At 41.9% G+C, this 19,040-nt stretch overlaps 1 protein-coding gene across 9 annotated transcripts in view; it reads right to left on the bottom strand.

Moving 5' to 3' along the window:
• The window catches only part of LOC117521144 (adhesion G protein-coupled receptor L2-like), a 186,710-nt gene that overhangs the window by 28,831 nt on the left and 138,839 nt on the right, over nucleotides 1-19,040 (bottom strand). For all 9 annotated transcript variants that reach the window (XM_034182481.1, XM_034182487.1, XM_034182483.1 and 6 more), the window contains 6 exons: nucleotides 16,727-16,849; nucleotides 13,886-14,091; nucleotides 7,529-7,702; nucleotides 4,979-5,188; nucleotides 3,645-3,865; nucleotides 2,800-2,866 (listed from right to left, as the gene is read on the bottom strand). In XM_034182481.1, coding sequence (XP_034038372.1) covers nucleotides 2,800-2,866; nucleotides 3,645-3,865; nucleotides 4,979-5,188; nucleotides 7,529-7,702; nucleotides 13,886-14,091; nucleotides 16,727-16,849 — 1,001 coding nt within the window. The remainder of the gene's footprint in view (nucleotides 1-2,799; nucleotides 2,867-3,644; nucleotides 3,866-4,978; nucleotides 5,189-7,528; nucleotides 7,703-13,885; nucleotides 14,092-16,726; nucleotides 16,850-19,040) is intronic.

Here is a 19,040-nt window from a genome sequence, read left to right as displayed (position 1 = left end):
GGTTATGCGTTCCGTGTCGATTCAAAGCTCTTTGCACACAAGTGTGAATGCACTCATACGTGCACGGTGTGTGAGTGCACGTGAATCTTTGTAAACATCCAGCGCACCGCATCAAATATTAAAAGGTGAAGATGGAGATGCCAGCGAGCTGGGATTGTCCGGGGACGTGTCAAGATGGTCAGCAGGGCCTGTGAGCTGTGGAAATGGTCTTCTGGCCCCCCCACTCATTAGGCCCACACTCACCGCCCCCCCCCCCCCCCCGCCCCGCCAGCCCACTTCTTGTTTTTCCCACTGAGCAAAATGACCTTCATGCCTGAGACAATTTCTCCTCCTGATTGCGAAAGGGGAGTGTTCTCTCTCTACAAACGAGGACCAAAATGACCTGAAGTCGTTTGCACTCGGCAGTTCTGATTCCAGAGGATTTCATAGCTGAGTGGACACTGATGTCCTCATGTCAGCCATAATGGGGCCACTTTCCTTCCATGCAAATTGATCTTGGAAAGTAGAGCTCCAAGGCCACTGGCATAGAGACACAGGAAATCTATAAGCTATTTTCAAAGCTTTTCCTTTGCTTTAAAGGTGTACTCCCTTTTTTATTTATGTTGAATCAAATAAGTCATAAAAAAAGGGTTTTCTTCACTACCAGTATAATTTTCTGCTTTAGTATTCAGATGAAGGCTTCATAATGGTGCATCTTAGCTAAAATTTCCATAACAATTATGCATTTTGTGACAAAAGCATAGAATTTGGACACATATAACCAAAGGTATTGCAAATAAAACCGGATAATAAGGCATCACGGAATTTCAATATATTTAGTTTTTTACACACACACACACACACACACACACACACACACACACACACACACACACACACACACACACACACACACACACACACACACACACACATATATATATAAAACTTTGTGATGAATGTGTTTGGGTCAGCGTGATGAGCAAATAACAGAATATTTCATGGTGCCGAGGTTTGTCCCAGACAGATAGGAAGTCCTTGGTTTTATCAGTTTAGACTGTACGCAAAAATGACATTTTTGGGCATGCGTCATGACTGCACGTAAAGCAGTCAGGTTAAATCCAGTTTGTAACATTAAGTGGTGTGAGGACATGTGGACATGAGTCATGGAACATTCCATCCAATACACTCATGGCAGCCATTTGTCGAAATGAAAATAGAAAAATGCTCCAATCATATTGAAAAATATACCACATTATTTGTCTGATCATAAAGATTCCAAAAAGGTATAGTTTGGACTATCTAGGACTGAATGTTATGGAGTTATGGGGTAAAAACAGCATAAATGATGACAAAGGTCAATTTTAGTTTGTACAGGGGTCAAAAGTTAAAGTTGCTCCAATTTTGGTAAAAAGTGATGCAAATTATTGATTGAGTTTATAGAGTTTTAAACAGCAATACTTTGCACCATCTGTCATGTTTAGTTATCACACTACAGGGTCACATATAGCTGTGCGCGCTGTGCACCATTTTTGGCCTTTACTTTGGAGACCAAGCATTCAACATTCTAGGACATTATGTTATTACATGAAATTATACAAAAATGCCTTGTTTCTACATCGTGTATGCGTATGTAGCCTTGACGCCGGTTTAGGCATTCATTTCTATGGACATAGTGGGAACCTTGCCTCAAGTGCTGTGGATTTCTGAGATACCGTGCATGCTGTGTTCCAGTAAACTAGCTTTGAAAAACAAACAAGCTTGCTCCTTCATTTCAGTTGCTTTACTGTGGACATTAAAAGTGGTGTTGGAAAAGTTAAATTAAGTATTTTAAGCTCCAGTCATACTGTGACTGATCCTGACTCGCTCTCAGTATTTGTCACTCACTCACTCACTCATCTTCAACCACTTCCTCAGTTAAGGGTCACGAATCTATACATTTGTGTTTGTTTTTAAAAGTCCTTTTCCCATGGAATTGAGTTCCTTGTCAGCTGATGTCCACCAACTTTGTCAGAAAGTTTTGTGCGTCTTCAAAACTTTGAGTGGAGATCAGGCGGAGCTCTTTCTCATTGCCTGCACGTTTGCTGTTTTGTCTTTGCTTGTCTTTTTTTTTTTTCCTGTAGCTGTCCTAAGGTTTATTCTGGCCTTCTGACTGGCCAAATGTCCAGCACTAGTGGGGAAAGGGCCAACACAGTAAGGGCAGCTTCATGTCTTGAAGAAATAGGCCTTGCTCTCTCTGTCTTTCTCTCTCTCTCTCTCTCTCTCTCTGTCCCAGCGAGGGGATGCAGTGAAGTTGTTTGAGTGAGGAAATATGACGTCATACTTTCACGCTGCCAAACTCCACTAAAATGAAGCATATTTGTCTATAAACCAAGAAAATCCTTCTGCTCAGCACAGATCTCCATGTCATTAGCCCTCCAACTCTATGGGAGACAGAATTTGCCAACAGACAAAATATTTAAATACATAGCAAATCCTTTTGCTATGTATTGTGTTGTAACACTGCCTTTTAGCAGCTTTGACACATTGTGAATATTCTTTTCTTTTTTTTTTGCAATGGTAAGAAACAAATTTGTCACCTTTTGTTTTTATCTCTACATTAGCGTACGTGTATGTCACATAATGGGAAGATAAAAAAACATAAACACAGCCTCTCGTGGCTGCTGTGGTCTCCGTAATGAAATGCATTTTGTTGCATTGAACACTAGATGTTTCACTGCATGTACTGCAGACACAGACCATACACTATATGGAAACAAGGCGGTATCAACACGCCTAAATCCTACATACTGTAGCTTTAAAGAAAACAGTGCAGCTCACCACGATGATGAAGGTCACAGGCCCAATGAAACTCCAGATGAAATGGTTATCAACTCTCAGCCAGCATCTGTGGAGAAAAAAAAAGGTGATATTCAGTTCATTAAATCATCTTAATGCCAAAACACAGTTGTGTCTCATCGATCAGGAGCCAGCTGAGCTGGATGTATGATCGGATACAGCAACAGAATAAAACCTGCTCTGCCCACAGAAAGGAAAACTTGACCTTGAGGGACTTTGGATGTTTGCCATGAAAAACAGCCGTTCACAAGGCAGCGCTTATTGGACTTACTTATGACTTCAGAGTGCAAAAATGTCGATGAACGACTGAGACTGTGCACAGCCGGCGATGCACTGTCGACGGCTCAGCAAAACAACTGTGGCTCTGCCGGCGTTTATCACCGAGAAACAGAAAAGAAGCAAAACGCAATGGCACCAAATTGCAGTTTGAAAGAGGCAGTTTACATAAATGTCCCATAAATTAGAGGTCTGCAGTCTTACAAATCATAAAGCATTGCTGCTTGGAAGAAAACCAGCAGAGAAGTGCGTAAACCTTATAACTGACAGGAACGGCAATTATCCACATGCAAAAGGGGCAAAAAAAACCAGCATGAGGCAGCACACTCACTAATGTGGCGTTTCTCTCAGCCACTTTTATTTTATTTAGTTACTAATTTTTAAGCAGCCACAGCATGCAATGTACTGGGGCTTAAAGGTGCAAACCTCTTTGTGATACTGCCATCATTAGCACATGCACGCGCGCGGTGTGGGCGTGTCCTGATGGGACAAAATGCCTCTTGCTTTTCACACCACAAAGAAAAGAGGTTCTGCAAAGACGTCACACTTACGCCCGCTGGGTGCCGTAGCTCCGGTAGTCAATGGCCAACGAAATGCCAACCACCGCGGCCGGAAAGAGGTATCCGGAGACATAGTAGTACTTCCTGCGTGAGAACTCGCTCTCAAACACTTCCACCAGCATGAGGTACAGCTGCACGCCCTCCAGACACATCCAGGCAAAAGCAGCCAGAAAGCAGAAGTGGAGAACGCCGGCGATGATGGAGCACACCAGCTGACAGGAAGAAACGTGGAGACATTACTCTCAAAACGGGGAGGATAAGATCTTCAGCAGAACTCTTGGAAACTTTAGGAAACCAGATTGTTATGTGGACTTTCTGGTTGTTTAGTAACAGTGAACCTTTAAAGGAGTCACAGTGTGCATGTTTTCAATAAATTAAGGGAAATCAGGGGCCCTATTTTGACAATCTGCACCTATTGGGCAAATTCCAGCTCTATATTGCTAATTACACGGTGAGTAATTTGAACACAAAAAAAGGCGTAGGGTGCAACGAGGATGTGCTGAGTCACCCCAATAATCATGGGGAATTTAACCAATCAGATTAGATGGCAGACTCCATAGATATCAGTGGTGAGATGTTTTCTGGCAAGGAAATGGATATGAGTGCAAAGCTTTACAAAGAAGAGATGGAATTATTCATGGGAGCACCAGGTCACGGTAGTATAACAGGTGAGCCTCGTGTTACTGCAAATTTAGGACACTGGGTGCAAATTTTTTAAACTACAAGGCAAAATTCATATTTTATATCCGCTTACATGTGAGTGTAACCGATTATTGCTGAATACACCCAATTACATACTCTTCACATTACACAATTGTTTTTGTGGGGTTTTTTCATGTGCAAAACACTAGTTTCACATTTATTCCACGCTTTCCAAAATGCTAAGATGTTTCTGTCCCCGTGATCCACCATTAAGATAAGTGGGTACAGAAAATGAATGCATGAATGAATGTCTCTGTTAACATCTCAACAGTGTGTTTTCACGGACTTCATGTCACCGTGGAGTTGCAGGAGGAGGATTCTGCTCAAAGAACGTTAGGACCCAATTACTGTGCATATTGTACCCTCTTCCGCTTTCACCTACTTTTACACAACATTACTACTCAAACTCTGCTCTCTTTAAATCCGACTGTTCACGTTTTGTGGATTATGATTTGCATTGAAGTCACAAATTTTTTTAAACATGTTTCCAAGTTTCCTGATTGCTCACAATGTTCTACAATGACATTTTTAGCTATTTGTTTTACCATCGATTACGCCCGATTTAAATCTCTGATTGGGTATCCAACACGGTCACTGTCTGTCTGCCATAACGTGTGTGGTACCTTTGGTTCAGTCATGTTGATGCCCACGAGGAAGACCAGCTCGCCAATGAACAGGTTGAGGCAGAGGTTTTTGTGGATGGTATTGCGGTCACTCTGCAGACCTCTAAAGAAGCAGAAGGTAAAGAGGCTAATGGCCAGGCAGACAAGGGACACGGCAATGCCCATCCTGGTGATGACGGTAAGAAGAAGCTCATGGACGCCGCCCTCACCCTAAGGAGAAAGAGAGATAACATGGAATCACCTTCTCCGCCGAACTTCTCACAATGATCTTTAGCTTCCACTCACATATCGGCTGTTGCTGGAAGTATAGTTTACAGTACACACTGATCTGCTGAAAAGAGATCTAGAATGATGTCAAGGAAATCAAACCTTCAAGGCAGCATTTGGACACTTCAAGTTGCACAGAAACTAAAGGCCCCTATATTACCAAACTATAGCACGGTCATGACAGATCTTTAGCGTGTCCGATGGCTGAGAAATCCCATTTCACAATCATGACAGAGTTTTTGGAGTGAACAGCAGCACCACAGCAGCGGGGAGCAGAGTTTATTTTTATTTTACATGTGTGCGCACACGAATCGTCCTGGAGATTATTTTACTTATTAACTACACAGCTGTATAATAAAGCAAATGGTGACTGGTTTCTAAACACAATTATGACAGAGTTTTTTGGGGGAAGAGCCAGCTGCAGCAAGCAGCGGAGTTTCTTTTTTTTTTTTTTTTTTTAATTGTTTACATGTGCACGCGCGAACGGGACAGTTGATCCTCAAACTGGGTCCCGCAGAGGTGGAAGGACCGCTGAAAGCGGCCATCACCCAGACACAGCTCCTGCAGCAAATAATGATACTCTCTGTATTGGGAGCTTTCCACAGCAACTCGCTCCGTGTGATCAAGGTTGACTAACAACCGGAGCCGGCGAGCGAAATGGAAGCTCCTCCTATTTGATGACGCACCGGGGCGAATTTTCGCAGCGAAAGTCCACCCAAGCAGAGCGACACACCGGGCGAAGGAGACGCGTCCATCGCCTGGCGACCCACGCGAATTTGTAGTGTCTGATCGCGCCCGGTGTGAACGCGGCTTTAGGCCTTCATGGTTACCGTAGCGGCCACGACGCTCACAATGTCCCCAACGTATTTCGCCCCAGCAGGCAATCCCCTACGTGATCCGTTACTCAGGTGTCACCACGCAGACGAAGGGTTGGATTTTGACACCTCTGTGTCGGGTATCACCGTTCTTTTTTCATGTATTTTTGATAACGCACCCTATATTCAGAGCCAAAAACATTACTTCATGCAATCCTGTGTAATTTGGCCAATCATCAGCTGCTCCCATAATATAAACCCACATTTGTCTGTTACCTTTGAACACATAATGACACATTCCGTAGACAGAGGTGTGCTTTTAGATGTCATTTAACAAAACTGCTTGTTTTTTTTTTTTCCATTTTCCAAAGTGCTGCTGTTGGGGTTAAAGTGGCTGAAATTGCACAAATGGAGGAAGATGGTCAAATGGTGGAGGCGGAGGAGCTCATGTTAATCTACCACAGATCAAACAGGGTTAGTGCGTTTGTCAGTGCTCATTAAGCCCCACCCATTTCCAACATGTCCAATCAAATCAGTCCCGACTGCGATTCCATGCAAAGTGTCACTACGCTCGGATATACAACATCCTGTGAAATAAGAAAACACTGTAACCATCATTTCTTTGCATCTTAAACCACTAAGTGTCAGTTTATTACATTCAGATTGAACATGCCAGGATCTCATTACGCGGCGATGTTAGAGAAATGGGAATTTAGCTGCAAAAGTGCCACAAAAAGCCATGTGATTATCACAGCGGCTGGTAGGTTCTTCAACACTTTCCTTTTTTTTTTCCAGAACATATTAACTTGAACCTGTTCGGTGGGCTCAAATGTGAAAATAGCAGCGCGGTGGTGCCTCTGGAGCAATTTCTCTGTTGATATTTGTAATTTTATAGCAGGCGTGGAGCGGCACGATGTGTAGGGAATCGGTGTGAGGTTTTAGCCTCGCCTCAGGACTCTTGTTTCAAGCTGTGGTTAAGGTTGAGGTTGGGACAGATGAGAGAGACAGAGTTCACGAGGTGGGACGTGTTATTAAAAGAACCACAAACTTATCCTGCACATTTATTACTGCCTACATGCTAGAAACACATGATATCTATCACAGGATTGGATTGTAATTGCATTTCACTACATATCGGATCCTGCACCACTTCAAGGGGAGTGCAAACACAAGTTTAAGCTGAGGTTAGAGCGTTTCCCATGGTTCTGTGGGACATATGTGTACATGGAGGAATATTAGACACGGCCCGTAAGCAAAATATAATTACGTCTGATAATGGTGTAGCAGCTCCTATCCTGATCTACAATCTCTCTGCACTCCTGACCCAACTTCACCGTCTCCTGCAGCAATAATCTAATTATCTTCTCTGAAATGCCAACCCTGTTCTTGCCGTGTGAGCGTAAATCCATCATCACGAGGGAAGAACAACCAACTCAGACGGAACAAGCTGGCAGCCAGGGCCACTCACCACATTTCCTCGATGAGCCATGAGGATGGCGAAGTTGGTCAAGTGGCTGCAGGAGCAAGTCGTGTGACTTTTGTTAGTTTCCAGCAGTTTGCAGCCTTGAGTAGACCAGTATCCCATCATGCTCCTCTCTGAGTAATTCCAAAAGGAGCAGTTGGGATTGTAGTAGTGCTCCTTCTACAAAACACAAAGACAGACATGTTGTTTAAATATATACATATGGACATGGACTGGAATATGCATGAGTCTACACAAACTGAGAAGCTACACGTAACTCTGGCGATTGTATATACACTAGTTTTTGCAAAGAAAAATTTACCGGGATAACATTTGGTCCCAGTCCAAACAGACTTAAATATACTCTATCACAGTGTCAAATCAACTCCATCGTGCTGTGAATGAGTCTTATTGGAGTAGAAAAACTTGATTTGACAAGACGGTAGAGCGGATTTTACTCTATAATAGAGAGTATTTTACTCTATTTAGACTGGTACCAAATGTTATCCTGGCAGAGTATATTTTACTCTGCAAAATTTACTGTGTAGGAAACATTTACCCAGAATGCACTGCCTTGTCAACATGTTTTTTTTTAGCCAATAATGGACTTCCAGTAGCATTCCAGAGATTTTCACTTAGCAGTGCCCGGCTAATGTGTTTTATTTTGTAATTATTTTTAGTGTCATCATGGAAGACCACAAAAAATGTCAGGAATATAACAACCCCACAGCTGAAAAAAAATTCTTGCTTTAAGGGACGAGGTTCGCGGAGAAAACCAAACAAGTTTATTCAATTTTGCAGAAGTGTGACCACACAAAGTTGGCGAGAAAGCGACGGCGGGTGACGACGTTGGATGTGGACACAGGACTTGAAACAGGTACCAGCCATTAGCGATGTTAGCAATGTCACCTGCTTATTGACTGTGGACGGACAAATGAAAGAATCAAGTTACGCTAACGTGATGATGTGGAACTTGTAGCACTTGGAAGTGTGAAGGGGACAACGACTTTGTTAACATACGAAGCCGTTTGAAACCGGAGTACTGCCAGATAGCGGAACTATAACACAGACAGTGGTGCCACAGTTACTTTGGAAAGTTACTTTGTTAGTTACTTTATACAGTTAGTTTATTAGCAGCTGCATACAACTTGTTGGCAGCTGCTGAATGTAACTAATAAGATAACTAGTAATCTAACTTGGTTATTTTTAACCCCTTAACGCCTGAATTTATATAGCTGTATATAAAAAATGTTTTGTGTGTGTTTTTGCCTTTAAGTAGATGGTAAATAATGTTGAGATTATTCATTTCACTTTTGCACAAAAAATAAATTGTAATTTTGGTATTTTGGTAATAATGTATGTTATAATGTTATACTAATAATACTGGTATGTTGCAAATTTGCGACAACAGGCATACTGGTCAATTTAGTATGTTGCATATGTTGCATACCTGCTTTTAAACTCAGATAAAACTGAAGTTATTGTACTTGGCCCCACAAATCTTAGAAACATGGTGTCTAACCAGATCCTTACTCTGGATGGCATTACCCTGACCTCTAGTAATACTGTGAGAAATCTTGGAGTCATTTTTGATCAGGATATGTCATTCAAAGCGCATATTAGACAAATATGTAAGACTGCTTTTTTGCATTTACGCAATATCTCTAAAATTAGAAAGGTCTTGTCTCAGAGTGATGCTGAAAAACTAATTCATGCATTTATTTCCTCTAGGCTGGACTATTGTAATTCATTATTATCAGGTTGTCCTAAAAGTTCCCTGAAAAGCCTTCAGTTAATTCAAAATGCTGCTGCTAGAGTACTGACGGGGACTAGAAGGAGAGAGCATATCTCACCCATATTGGCCTCTCTTCATTGGCTTCCTGTTAATTCTAGAATAGAATTTAAAATTCTTCTTCTTACTTATAAGGTTCTGAATAATCAGGTCCCTTCTTATCTTAGGGACCTCATAGTACCATATCACCCCAATAGAGCGCTTCGCTCTCAGACTGCAGGCTTACTTATAGTTCCTAGGGTTTGTAAGAGTAGAATGGGAGGCAGAGCCTTCAGCTTTCAGGCTCCTCTCCTGTGGAACCAGCTCCCAATTCGGATCAGGGAGACAGACACCCTCTCTACTTTTAAGATTAGGCTTAAAACTTTCCTTTTTGCTAAAGCTTATAGTTAGGGCTGGATCAGGTGACCCTGAACCATCCCTTAGTTATGCTGCTATAGACTTAGACTGCTGGGGGGTTCCCATAATGCACTGAGTGTTTCTTTCTCTTTTTGCTCTGTATGCACCACTCTGCATTTAATCATTAGTGATTGATCTCTGCTCCCCTCCACAGCATGTCTTTTTCCTGGTTCTCTCCCTCAGCCCCAACCAGTCCCAGCAGAAGACTGCCCCTCCCTGAGCCTGGTTCTGCTGGAGGTTTCTTCCTGTTAAAAGGGAGTTTTTCCTTCCCACTGTCGCTAAGTGCTTGCTCACAGGGGGTCGTTTTGACCGTTGGGGTTTTACATAATTATTGTATGGCCTTGCCTTACAATATAAAGCGCCTTGGGGCAACTGTTTGTTGTGATTTGGCGCTATATAAATAAAACTGAATTGAATTGAATATTTCAGTCAAATATTGTAGCATATATGCGACAATAGGCGTTAAGGGGTTAAGACTGAGTAATGAGTACTCAGCCACCGACAACTTGTCAGCAGCTGCTAATAAACTAACTGTATAAACTAAAAAAGTAACTTTTCAAAGTTACTGTGGCACCACTGAACATGGGAGATGTAAAATCAGCGGGATGTGGTTGTGTTTCAGTGTTTGTATTTATTACTACTTTGTTTGTGGTTATCCAGTCTTATTTATGGGTGATTCTTAGACTACGGGCACTTATTATGTCCATTGATCATATTGTATGAAAAACAGAAAAAAGGGGAAATTTCACACTTTTATAGTTATCTTTACAATGAAAGCGTTTTAAGAAATGTGTTCTAGTAGTCTATGATGACTTTTTCACCTTTTTTCAGCATCATTATATGCAAATATTGCCGTTTTGTGCTTGTCCCAGACCCAGACTTTTGATCTTCAATGATAAAAATGAATGGTAAAAAAATGTTTTTTCTAATGTTTTAAAATATCTCTGAATAAAATATCAGTAAAATAATCAAAACATAATTGGGGTATTCAATGTCATACAACTGTTGTGATTTTTTAAACAAAATGTAGTTGTCCCACACTACTGCCGTAATTTCCACCACAACACTGTAATGTCCCTTTAAACAGTTTGTATGAAAGATTGTTTGGGTAGTTTCTATGGAGATAAACAGTGACATCAGAGCACATGTATATAGTGCCAAATCACAACAAACAGTTGCCCCAACGTGCTTTATATTGTAAGGCAATGGTGTGGTGGAAATTACATTTACAAGGCCAATAGTGCCCGTAGTTAAAGAATCACCCTTACACGTATTTGAAATTTTTTTTTTTTTTTCTGAATATATCGCTGGTTACAAAGGAGCTGGAGCCAGAAATACATTGTTTGGCCAACCTTGGAAAATTCAGGCAAAAACAAATAGCAGTACATAAGTACCTGTGTGCAGTAGGGAGAACTGCATTGCTATATTACAACCAGGTCCATAGGTATTTGGACAGTGACGCCTTGTAATGTTGCCTTATACACCACAGTGAAGTTTAAATGAAACAATCATGATGTGCCAGTAGCGTAGTGTTTGAGCTCTAATTCAAAAGGTTTAACAAAAATGTTGCATTAAACATTTAGGAAATACAGATATATTTATGCAGAGTGCCTCCAGTGTCAGGAGGCTCTTGTGTATATTCAGAAGATGGATACATGAATATTTCCAAGACAATGACTATGTCTTTGAGCTTTATTTACATCAATCATTAAGAAATACAGACAGTAAGGTATTGTACTGAGTTTTCTGCTCTTTAAAGCTGAGTGCAAGAAGGAGATGATCTGTAATTACTCTAGAGGATTTCTTTTGTCTTTTGCATTACCAGTTGTAAAGCTTCATGGCGCAGTGGCGCAGACAAGAAATTTCTTAAAAAGCAAAGAAGCTGACTTGCCAGAGGGCAGGCAGGGGGACTTGAGCCTCCATCTGATCTGTTTTCTTGGATGAAAATGAAGTCTGAGACATATTCAGTGACGTGGAAATATTCATGCACTGACTTGTCTGAAGAAAACTGGATTTGTGATGATTTGTCTTAAAAATAAACCTTATATTTAGTTTCTACAATTACTTATGGGCTCTGAAAATGGATGAATTCTCTGCAAAAAATGACTGTAATTAAATTTTAAATTAAATTAAATTAATTTATACAGGGCCAAGTTGTAATGTAGGTCACACCAGGGTACTATACATGTGTGAGGTTTGACTTTACCCAACCCCTGAGCATGCACTTTGGCAACAAGAAGGAAAGGAAAAACTGCTTCTGATGGTTTTTTTTATTGCAGGAAGAAACCTGAAGTAAACCAGACTCGGTGAGGTGACCATCTGCTCTGGGTGAACTAACAGTTTAAACACATGCACAATAGGGTGGTCTTTATTTTGCAATGTTTTGAAATTTAATACTTTGACTCCCTGAATAGGTTCCACTTGATGAAAAAACCATGCTGTGTAAAATTTTGTTTGTATAAATTAATTTTTAGAGGTAGCTCAAAAGCATTGAAATTTTGCTATTTTCTGCTATATAACGCTACACAAACTAAAGCCTAATGGTGCCCCAACTCATCCTAAAACACATATCAAAAGTCCTGATGAATCCTCCTGGAGCTCACTTAGAAATGCAGGATGCCACCCACAGGTTTAAATTTTCAAGCTTTTCATACTGACAGAAGAATGAAAGGACAAAATATGCAAACCGCACTCACAAACCAGATTGGTCATTGAAATTAGGGAATTCTACCCCCACCCCCACCCACCACCACCACCACCAAAAGCTTCAATGTAGACGGCATAGCTCTCCATGCAGAAGCGTCACATTCAGACACAATGTATCACACGTCCATTCAGTCCCCAATTCTCCATAAATGGTTAACGTGACATTTTTGAAAGTTGACACTATGGGTACATCTTCGTTGTTTCATTTCACGTCCAGTGTACTGGTACACAGAAACAAATTTACAAAACAGTCACTGTCCAAATACATCTGGACCTGAGTACATGTGGACATGAACTTCAAATTAAGTATACCCTCAAACTGTTTACTACAAAGAATTATGGAGTTTTTTTTGTCAGCTGTAATATTATTTCATTACTTTGTCAAACATGTAAGTTGCCCCTTAGGGCAACAGGCGCAACTACAAGTTGACATATTGACTGTCAGGCCTTATCCCATACTGAAACAGTAGTGTAGGAAATAAACTATCTGTTTAAGAATAAGCAGTAGGTTTTACGATGAAAACAGTGAAATTAATTTCTGTAGAGTTCTGTACTAATTCTGTATAATAAAACACCAAAAATATGACTGAGAATAATCAGAAATTAATAACAATTTACCACACAGGTCTTTAGGTATACAATATTCCTCTTGCAAAAATTTTAATCTCAGACTTTAGTGGTTCTTGAATTTTTGGACACGCAAGGTTTTGCCGTACGGGCGAACGGACAGCAATTTCTCTTGACAAACATGATTTACAGTTTTGAATACAGGCACATAAGAAGTAGGCCTTTTGGAAACTAGGTCTGCAACTAGAGATTAGTGCCCCAACTGATTTTCTTGTTAATTCCACAAAATGTAAAAAAATGGTGATAAATGTCCACTAATGTTATCAGTGCAAAAGATGACGCCTTCAACTATCTTGTTTTGTCCACAGCTCAAATCTATTCAAATTAATGCCAGACTGGAGGTTGTAAAATAAACCGGAAAATATTCACATTTAAGAAGCTGAAATCAAAAAAACTGGATTGATTGATTGATTAATCTTTAAAGCACCAAAACATTCAAGTAACAGCCGAATCTGGAAAACTAAAAGAAAAACAACAGAAATTGGGAAAATGTAACTGAGAATTTGGTCGATGGATAACAGCGAGTTAAATCCCATAGATTGTTGTATCAATGTCCAAAAGGAGAAAAACTGTTTCTATGGAAATTGCCAAACACAGAGCAACTCGCCGCAGAGGACTGAGTCAGTTCTATACATCCACTACAGCTCAGTGTAGCGGTAATCATCCCCTCTGACACAACGGCAGAATATAGATGTTTTTGAACCTCGGCGGTTCCAGCACATGAAAGCAATGCTGCATTTCTTCTGCTTTAAAAAAAAGAAAGAAAAAGAAGGAAAGAAAGCCTGTGCTGCCGTTTCACTTTTTCCTGCAGACAAGAGGTCTGGAGACGGGAAAGTGCTTACATCCAGGTGCTCCAGAGTGAAGATCACAGGGTCAGCTACAAACACGCGGCTGGATTCTTTGGTAATAGAGGCTGACAGGATGTGAGAGTTGACGGTGAGGGTGAGGTTGCGTTTGCCGACTTCCCCCATCCCCCTCAGCGTGGCGTTCTCCGTGCTGAGGAATTGACCCAAGTGTTTGTAAAGCACAAATACCAGCTTGGCTACACCTACAACCGACAAGAACAAAAAGAGTCAGAAACACACGGAGGGACTGTAAACAAGGAAAGCAGCGAGAATTTATTCTGCGAAAAGGTGTTTATGAGCTCTGCGTAGATGTACAAAGCTGTAATGGGTTCTGCGCCACCCGCTTTGTAAAAAAGACAAATGAGGTGTAAACAGCTAAAGTCTACAGGTGGAATGTGTGTGTGTGTTTTTTTCCTCGATCAGTTGTTTATAGCAGCGTTGAAGCTGTTCAGGTTTTGTTTACGGCCGGCCTGGTGACTTTATGTTCCTGTGTTGCAGCATTTAGTGACCAGACTTGATTATAACTTCTTCTGGCTGCTCATTTTTATGCTCATGATCACTGCAGCAGCTCCAGTATGGATCTGCTTGTAGATTTGGCACAGGTTTGACACCACAGCTCGGACGGATGCAGCTCCAGATGTACAAGGATAATGGGGTACGGGAGGCCTTGAACTGTGGCTCTTCTGTTTAGAAGGCGAGCATCCTAACTGTTGACACCACCATGCTGCCATCAGGCTTGATTAAAATTCTACCATATTATTGAACATATTCGTATTTGTTAATTTGTAGTTAGTGCTACTTGATGAGCTGGTTAGAAGTGCACCAGATGAATATCTATTAATAATACACTTGGTGTGTATTTGAAGCGAAGCAGAGCATGAATATGATTTTAAAATGCATGCTGTGATGCTGCTGTCAGGTCCAGATGAAATGGACCAATGGTGGAACATAGATTGTACATATATACGAGGGGCAAATGAGAAGTTTCAATCCTGACCCAAAAAAAGCAGGGCCTGGTTCTCCATCTTTTGCATTCTGAGATACTGACATTTCTCAACATTGCAACCAGTGAGTCAAAACTTCACACATTCTCGAGAAAAGTACCATATTTTCTGAAGTTGCACCTGACAAAAAATGGCTCTTGTGTGTAAAAGTCGTACCAGACTATAACACACACCTTTTTCTGTGTTATGAGCTCTTTAAACTGGGATTTTTTTTACATTGTTTTGGTGGGGTTTTTTTTTGGCATTTATTCTTTTATTAGTGGAGTTGTTTTTTTTTTTTTTCTTTAGTCCTTTAATTCCTGGGAATGTTCCATGAAGTGGTGTTGCGTTTCTAACGCAGGGACCGTCGTTCTGTAGTGCTGTAGCATAGCGTAGTGTAGTTTGCCTGAGCTTTCTCGCTTCCAGCTGCAGCCGCCACCTACCTCTCACGAGCGAAAAGGAAGGCCAAGTGTGTGAGCTCCTCCCTGGTGGTTTTATAAAATTCCAGGTCAAGACTCTCACAGTGCCTCCTCATGGATCACCATGGAAACTAGGTGTCCTGTGGCCCCAGGCTAAACTGTGAGGGATCTCGGAGCAGGTTGAAGCCCCAGAGGTACAGTGTGCATGACCCACTGGCATGTGGATATGCTCTGACACTTACCAACTCAACCATCTGTTGCCTTGTGGATTGAGCCTCTCTAGGCAAAGGCTAGGAGAAGGAAAACTCTGACCTCAAACCCAGTCACAACCACTGCCTTGTGGCACACCCAGTCACGTGAAAAGCTTTGGGAGTCAACCCTGTGGAAAAATCTCAAGCTGGAGTCCCTAAGGCGGCCCACAGCTGATCACAACTTCATTCTGGCAACTCCCGCGACACCACTCGTGCCAAGCTGTACCGATTCTTACCATTCTGCCATTACTCATCACAACACAACCCCATGACATACACCTACACTTACAACCTGGAGAGGTCACTCCAGCCTCGTCTCACAGCTTGGAAACAACACGGGAAGCAAGAGTTGACCAGTGATAAGTCTCAGAGCGAGATGCTAGGGGTCGCTTCTGACGGCGGGAGAGTTCATTGGACAGTTACCGCCTGCCTTAAGCTGGGCAGCCCCCAGCCAGTAAGGTGCTGTCCCGCCACAGCCCGCTATCTCCAATGGGTGCATGGAGATTAGGAGACATCCAAAAAGCAGCCTGTAACCATCGCACCAGGCAACAACAAAGCAAATCTACGACAATTGCTATTATTAATAACAAACTTGTAAATTTTTGGAATATAAGTCGCACCGGCGTATAAGTCGCAGGGCTGCCCAAACTAGTAATAAATAAATAAATAAATGCGAGTTCCAAAGACGTTCTGAGTATTACCTGTGACAACTTCATCTGTGTGCACTGGTCTTTCCTGAGTCCCATAAATGTACCGAGTGATCGACAATAACTTTTATTTTGTGTGGGGAATTTTTTTTTTTTATTAATTAATGAGTTTACCCATGAAGTTTTTTTCTTTTCCTTAAATCAGCAGTAGTCATATGACAGTATTCTCAACTTGATAGTTTGCAGTATGAGAGCTTGTGCACAAGGTGGAATGGATCCGGCACCAAACAGGTGAGTTATTTGTGATGAAATCTGACGTTTTATTAAAATATATGAAAGGGTGGGTGCACGGATGAATGTAATATTGGCTGCATGCTTGTGCATCCACCCACCCCATCTTCAAGCAGAATTTTGTGCAAATACACACACACACGCACACACACACCAGCGTTCAGGTTAAACTGCAAACTCACCAGCAAGAAAAACACAACCACCGTGCTATAGATGAGCGTTTGTGCAGCGGGTGTGTTGTTCTCACCGTTTTTGCTGTTCACTTTGACCGTGTTGGATGAAAGCTGAAGAGACGCTCCACCCCGGCTTGTCTGAGGAAACCTGAAGTCTTGTACCTGACCATCAGTACTCAACACATACACCTCCAGCACTGAGAAAGGTGGCAGGTGAAGGGGAAAGAACAAGACAGAAACACTTTTCAGAAGCAGTACAGGGCGTCTAATAAAGCTTCTTTAAGAGGCTGGTGGAAGTGCAAAGACACTCGAGGTTCTGTCGTAATAGGAAAATTGAATCTTACAGACAAGACCCATAAGTGTCGTTCACTGATAAAACCAGGCCACTAAGCTATTGGCTGTCATTGTGAAAGCCTTGGAGGCGAGCGAAAGAGAAACATCAAGAGTCGGTGATAGCGGATGAGCAAATGCAAACACGCAACCGACTGCAGCATGAATGTCAAATATTCATGGGATCAAAAATATCATTGAGCTTTTACTTTCTCTTCCCCCTATGGGTTCAGACAACTCAGGACTCGACAAGCAAATCTCTGAAAATCCTCCAAAAATTCCTGCCACCTCAGCTGCCGGGCAGCGCTCCCTTTGATGTGTGAAATTACCGAAAGGTCAGGAGGACACACGTATCAGCACACCACGTGCCGTCACAAACAGCCCCACTTCCTCAGACAGATGGCTTCTGACAGCCAGAGACGAGGACCCGTCCTCTCCTCGCTCTCTGTCCACTTGTTCCTTCTCACTCTCCCTTCCCCTGGTCTTGCCCTTGATGCTCGTCCGCAGGTGTCACTTGGCTTTCGGCAAACCATTAATTAGCGGCAGGGATCATTTTTAGGGGACAGCAGGTGAGACGGAGTGTGAGATTGGTTTGTGTGGATTTTCACGCAGCTGTAACAACATTCCTCTGATGGAATATAATCGCTATTGTGCAGATAAGAGGGAGAGCGTGATACATTCATAAAAAGCGCCTGAAAGCAGTGATTAAGTAATCTATAGACAGCCGATTACACAATGTGTTAATCAGTGCTTTGCTAGACACAAGACAACTAGTCCTTATCATCTTAGCTAACTACCACTTAATGGGAAAGGCTGGGAGAGAACAGATAGAGTGTTGCGTGAATGGAACAATGCCGCAGAATTGGTTTCTTTGTTTTCCCCCAGAGATCTGGAGAGTTCATCCTGCTGCACGCACTCAATGAGGTAACTTTACCGCGCAAGAAACAGATTAAAAACCAATGAGGTATAAGACAGAAAGAGCTGGAGACCATAACCATAGCAACAAAGAGCTGTGACCAGAAAACGTGTTGGATTGCCATTGCAGTTAAATGAATGTTAAATTCATAAAACATCACGCTGCTAATAAACTGCTGGCGAGAATGTGTTTGTTATTTTGTGCAAACAGATAAATCAAACCTGATCAGGGCGATACATGCCAGTTCGGTGAACTGAAAAACAGCGAAAGGTAAGTTAAAACTAACGTTTTAAAGAATGTGGATGTTGCGTATTGGTTGAGAGTTGATGAGTAAAAGGTAACCAGCAGTCCGCCATTAAAGGCTGCCATTTTAAGTAGCTGATTCTACTGACTATCATGAAGTCTGAGTCTTCCGGACAGAAGTTGCACTACACTTTATTTCTCACTTTCACGGATATGCATCCCAGAAAGTCTTGGTTTGAAACCTTGTCCATACCCAGGAAAACCTTCGCAGGTCTGGGAGGGGCTCCGTTATGAACCAGGATGTTCTGTCATTGTGCTGTGGTCTTGCCAATTTCAATTTATTTTCATTTATATAGCGCCTAATCACAACAAAGTTGCCTCAAGGTGCTTCACACACGTCAGGTTTAACCTTACCAACCCGTAGAGCAAGAACACAGGCGACTCCCTCTGATTCTTTGAGGAAGAAACCTGAAGCAGACCAGACTCAAAGCGGTGACCCTCTGTTTGGGCCATGCTACGGACACAAATTACAGAACAATTCACAAAATAAAAATGCAGGAAATGTTGCCGGTGCACAAGACAGGAGGGTACAGAAACAGAAAACAGACACCACACCCATCTCTGGATGGAGCCGCACCTTAAACAGAGAGAAAAAAAACCCGAATCAGACATCAGAAAGACAGCAAATATAGTATAATTTGCCAAGATTGTCATCCTTGCTAACAGGAAGGAATGTCTCTGCAGTGGCATTTATGTTTCTGGGTCTTCATCCTTTGACGTTGAGAAACACCTGAGAAGACCTTATGGAATCATGAGATTGCTGGACCAGCGTGTTGGGTGATACCTTGAGAGGAGAATGAAGGTCCCTGTCTTTAGGGTTCTGGTACTTCCTGTCTTAT

Source organism: Thalassophryne amazonica, chromosome 12 (genome assembly GCF_902500255.1).
Source record: "Thalassophryne amazonica chromosome 12, fThaAma1.1, whole genome shotgun sequence".
In the NCBI taxonomy this organism is placed as follows: Eukaryota; Metazoa; Chordata; class Actinopteri; order Batrachoidiformes; family Batrachoididae; genus Thalassophryne; species Thalassophryne amazonica.
The sequence above is the reverse complement of the archived record's forward strand: the minus strand, read 5'-3'. Positions and strand labels throughout refer to the sequence as shown.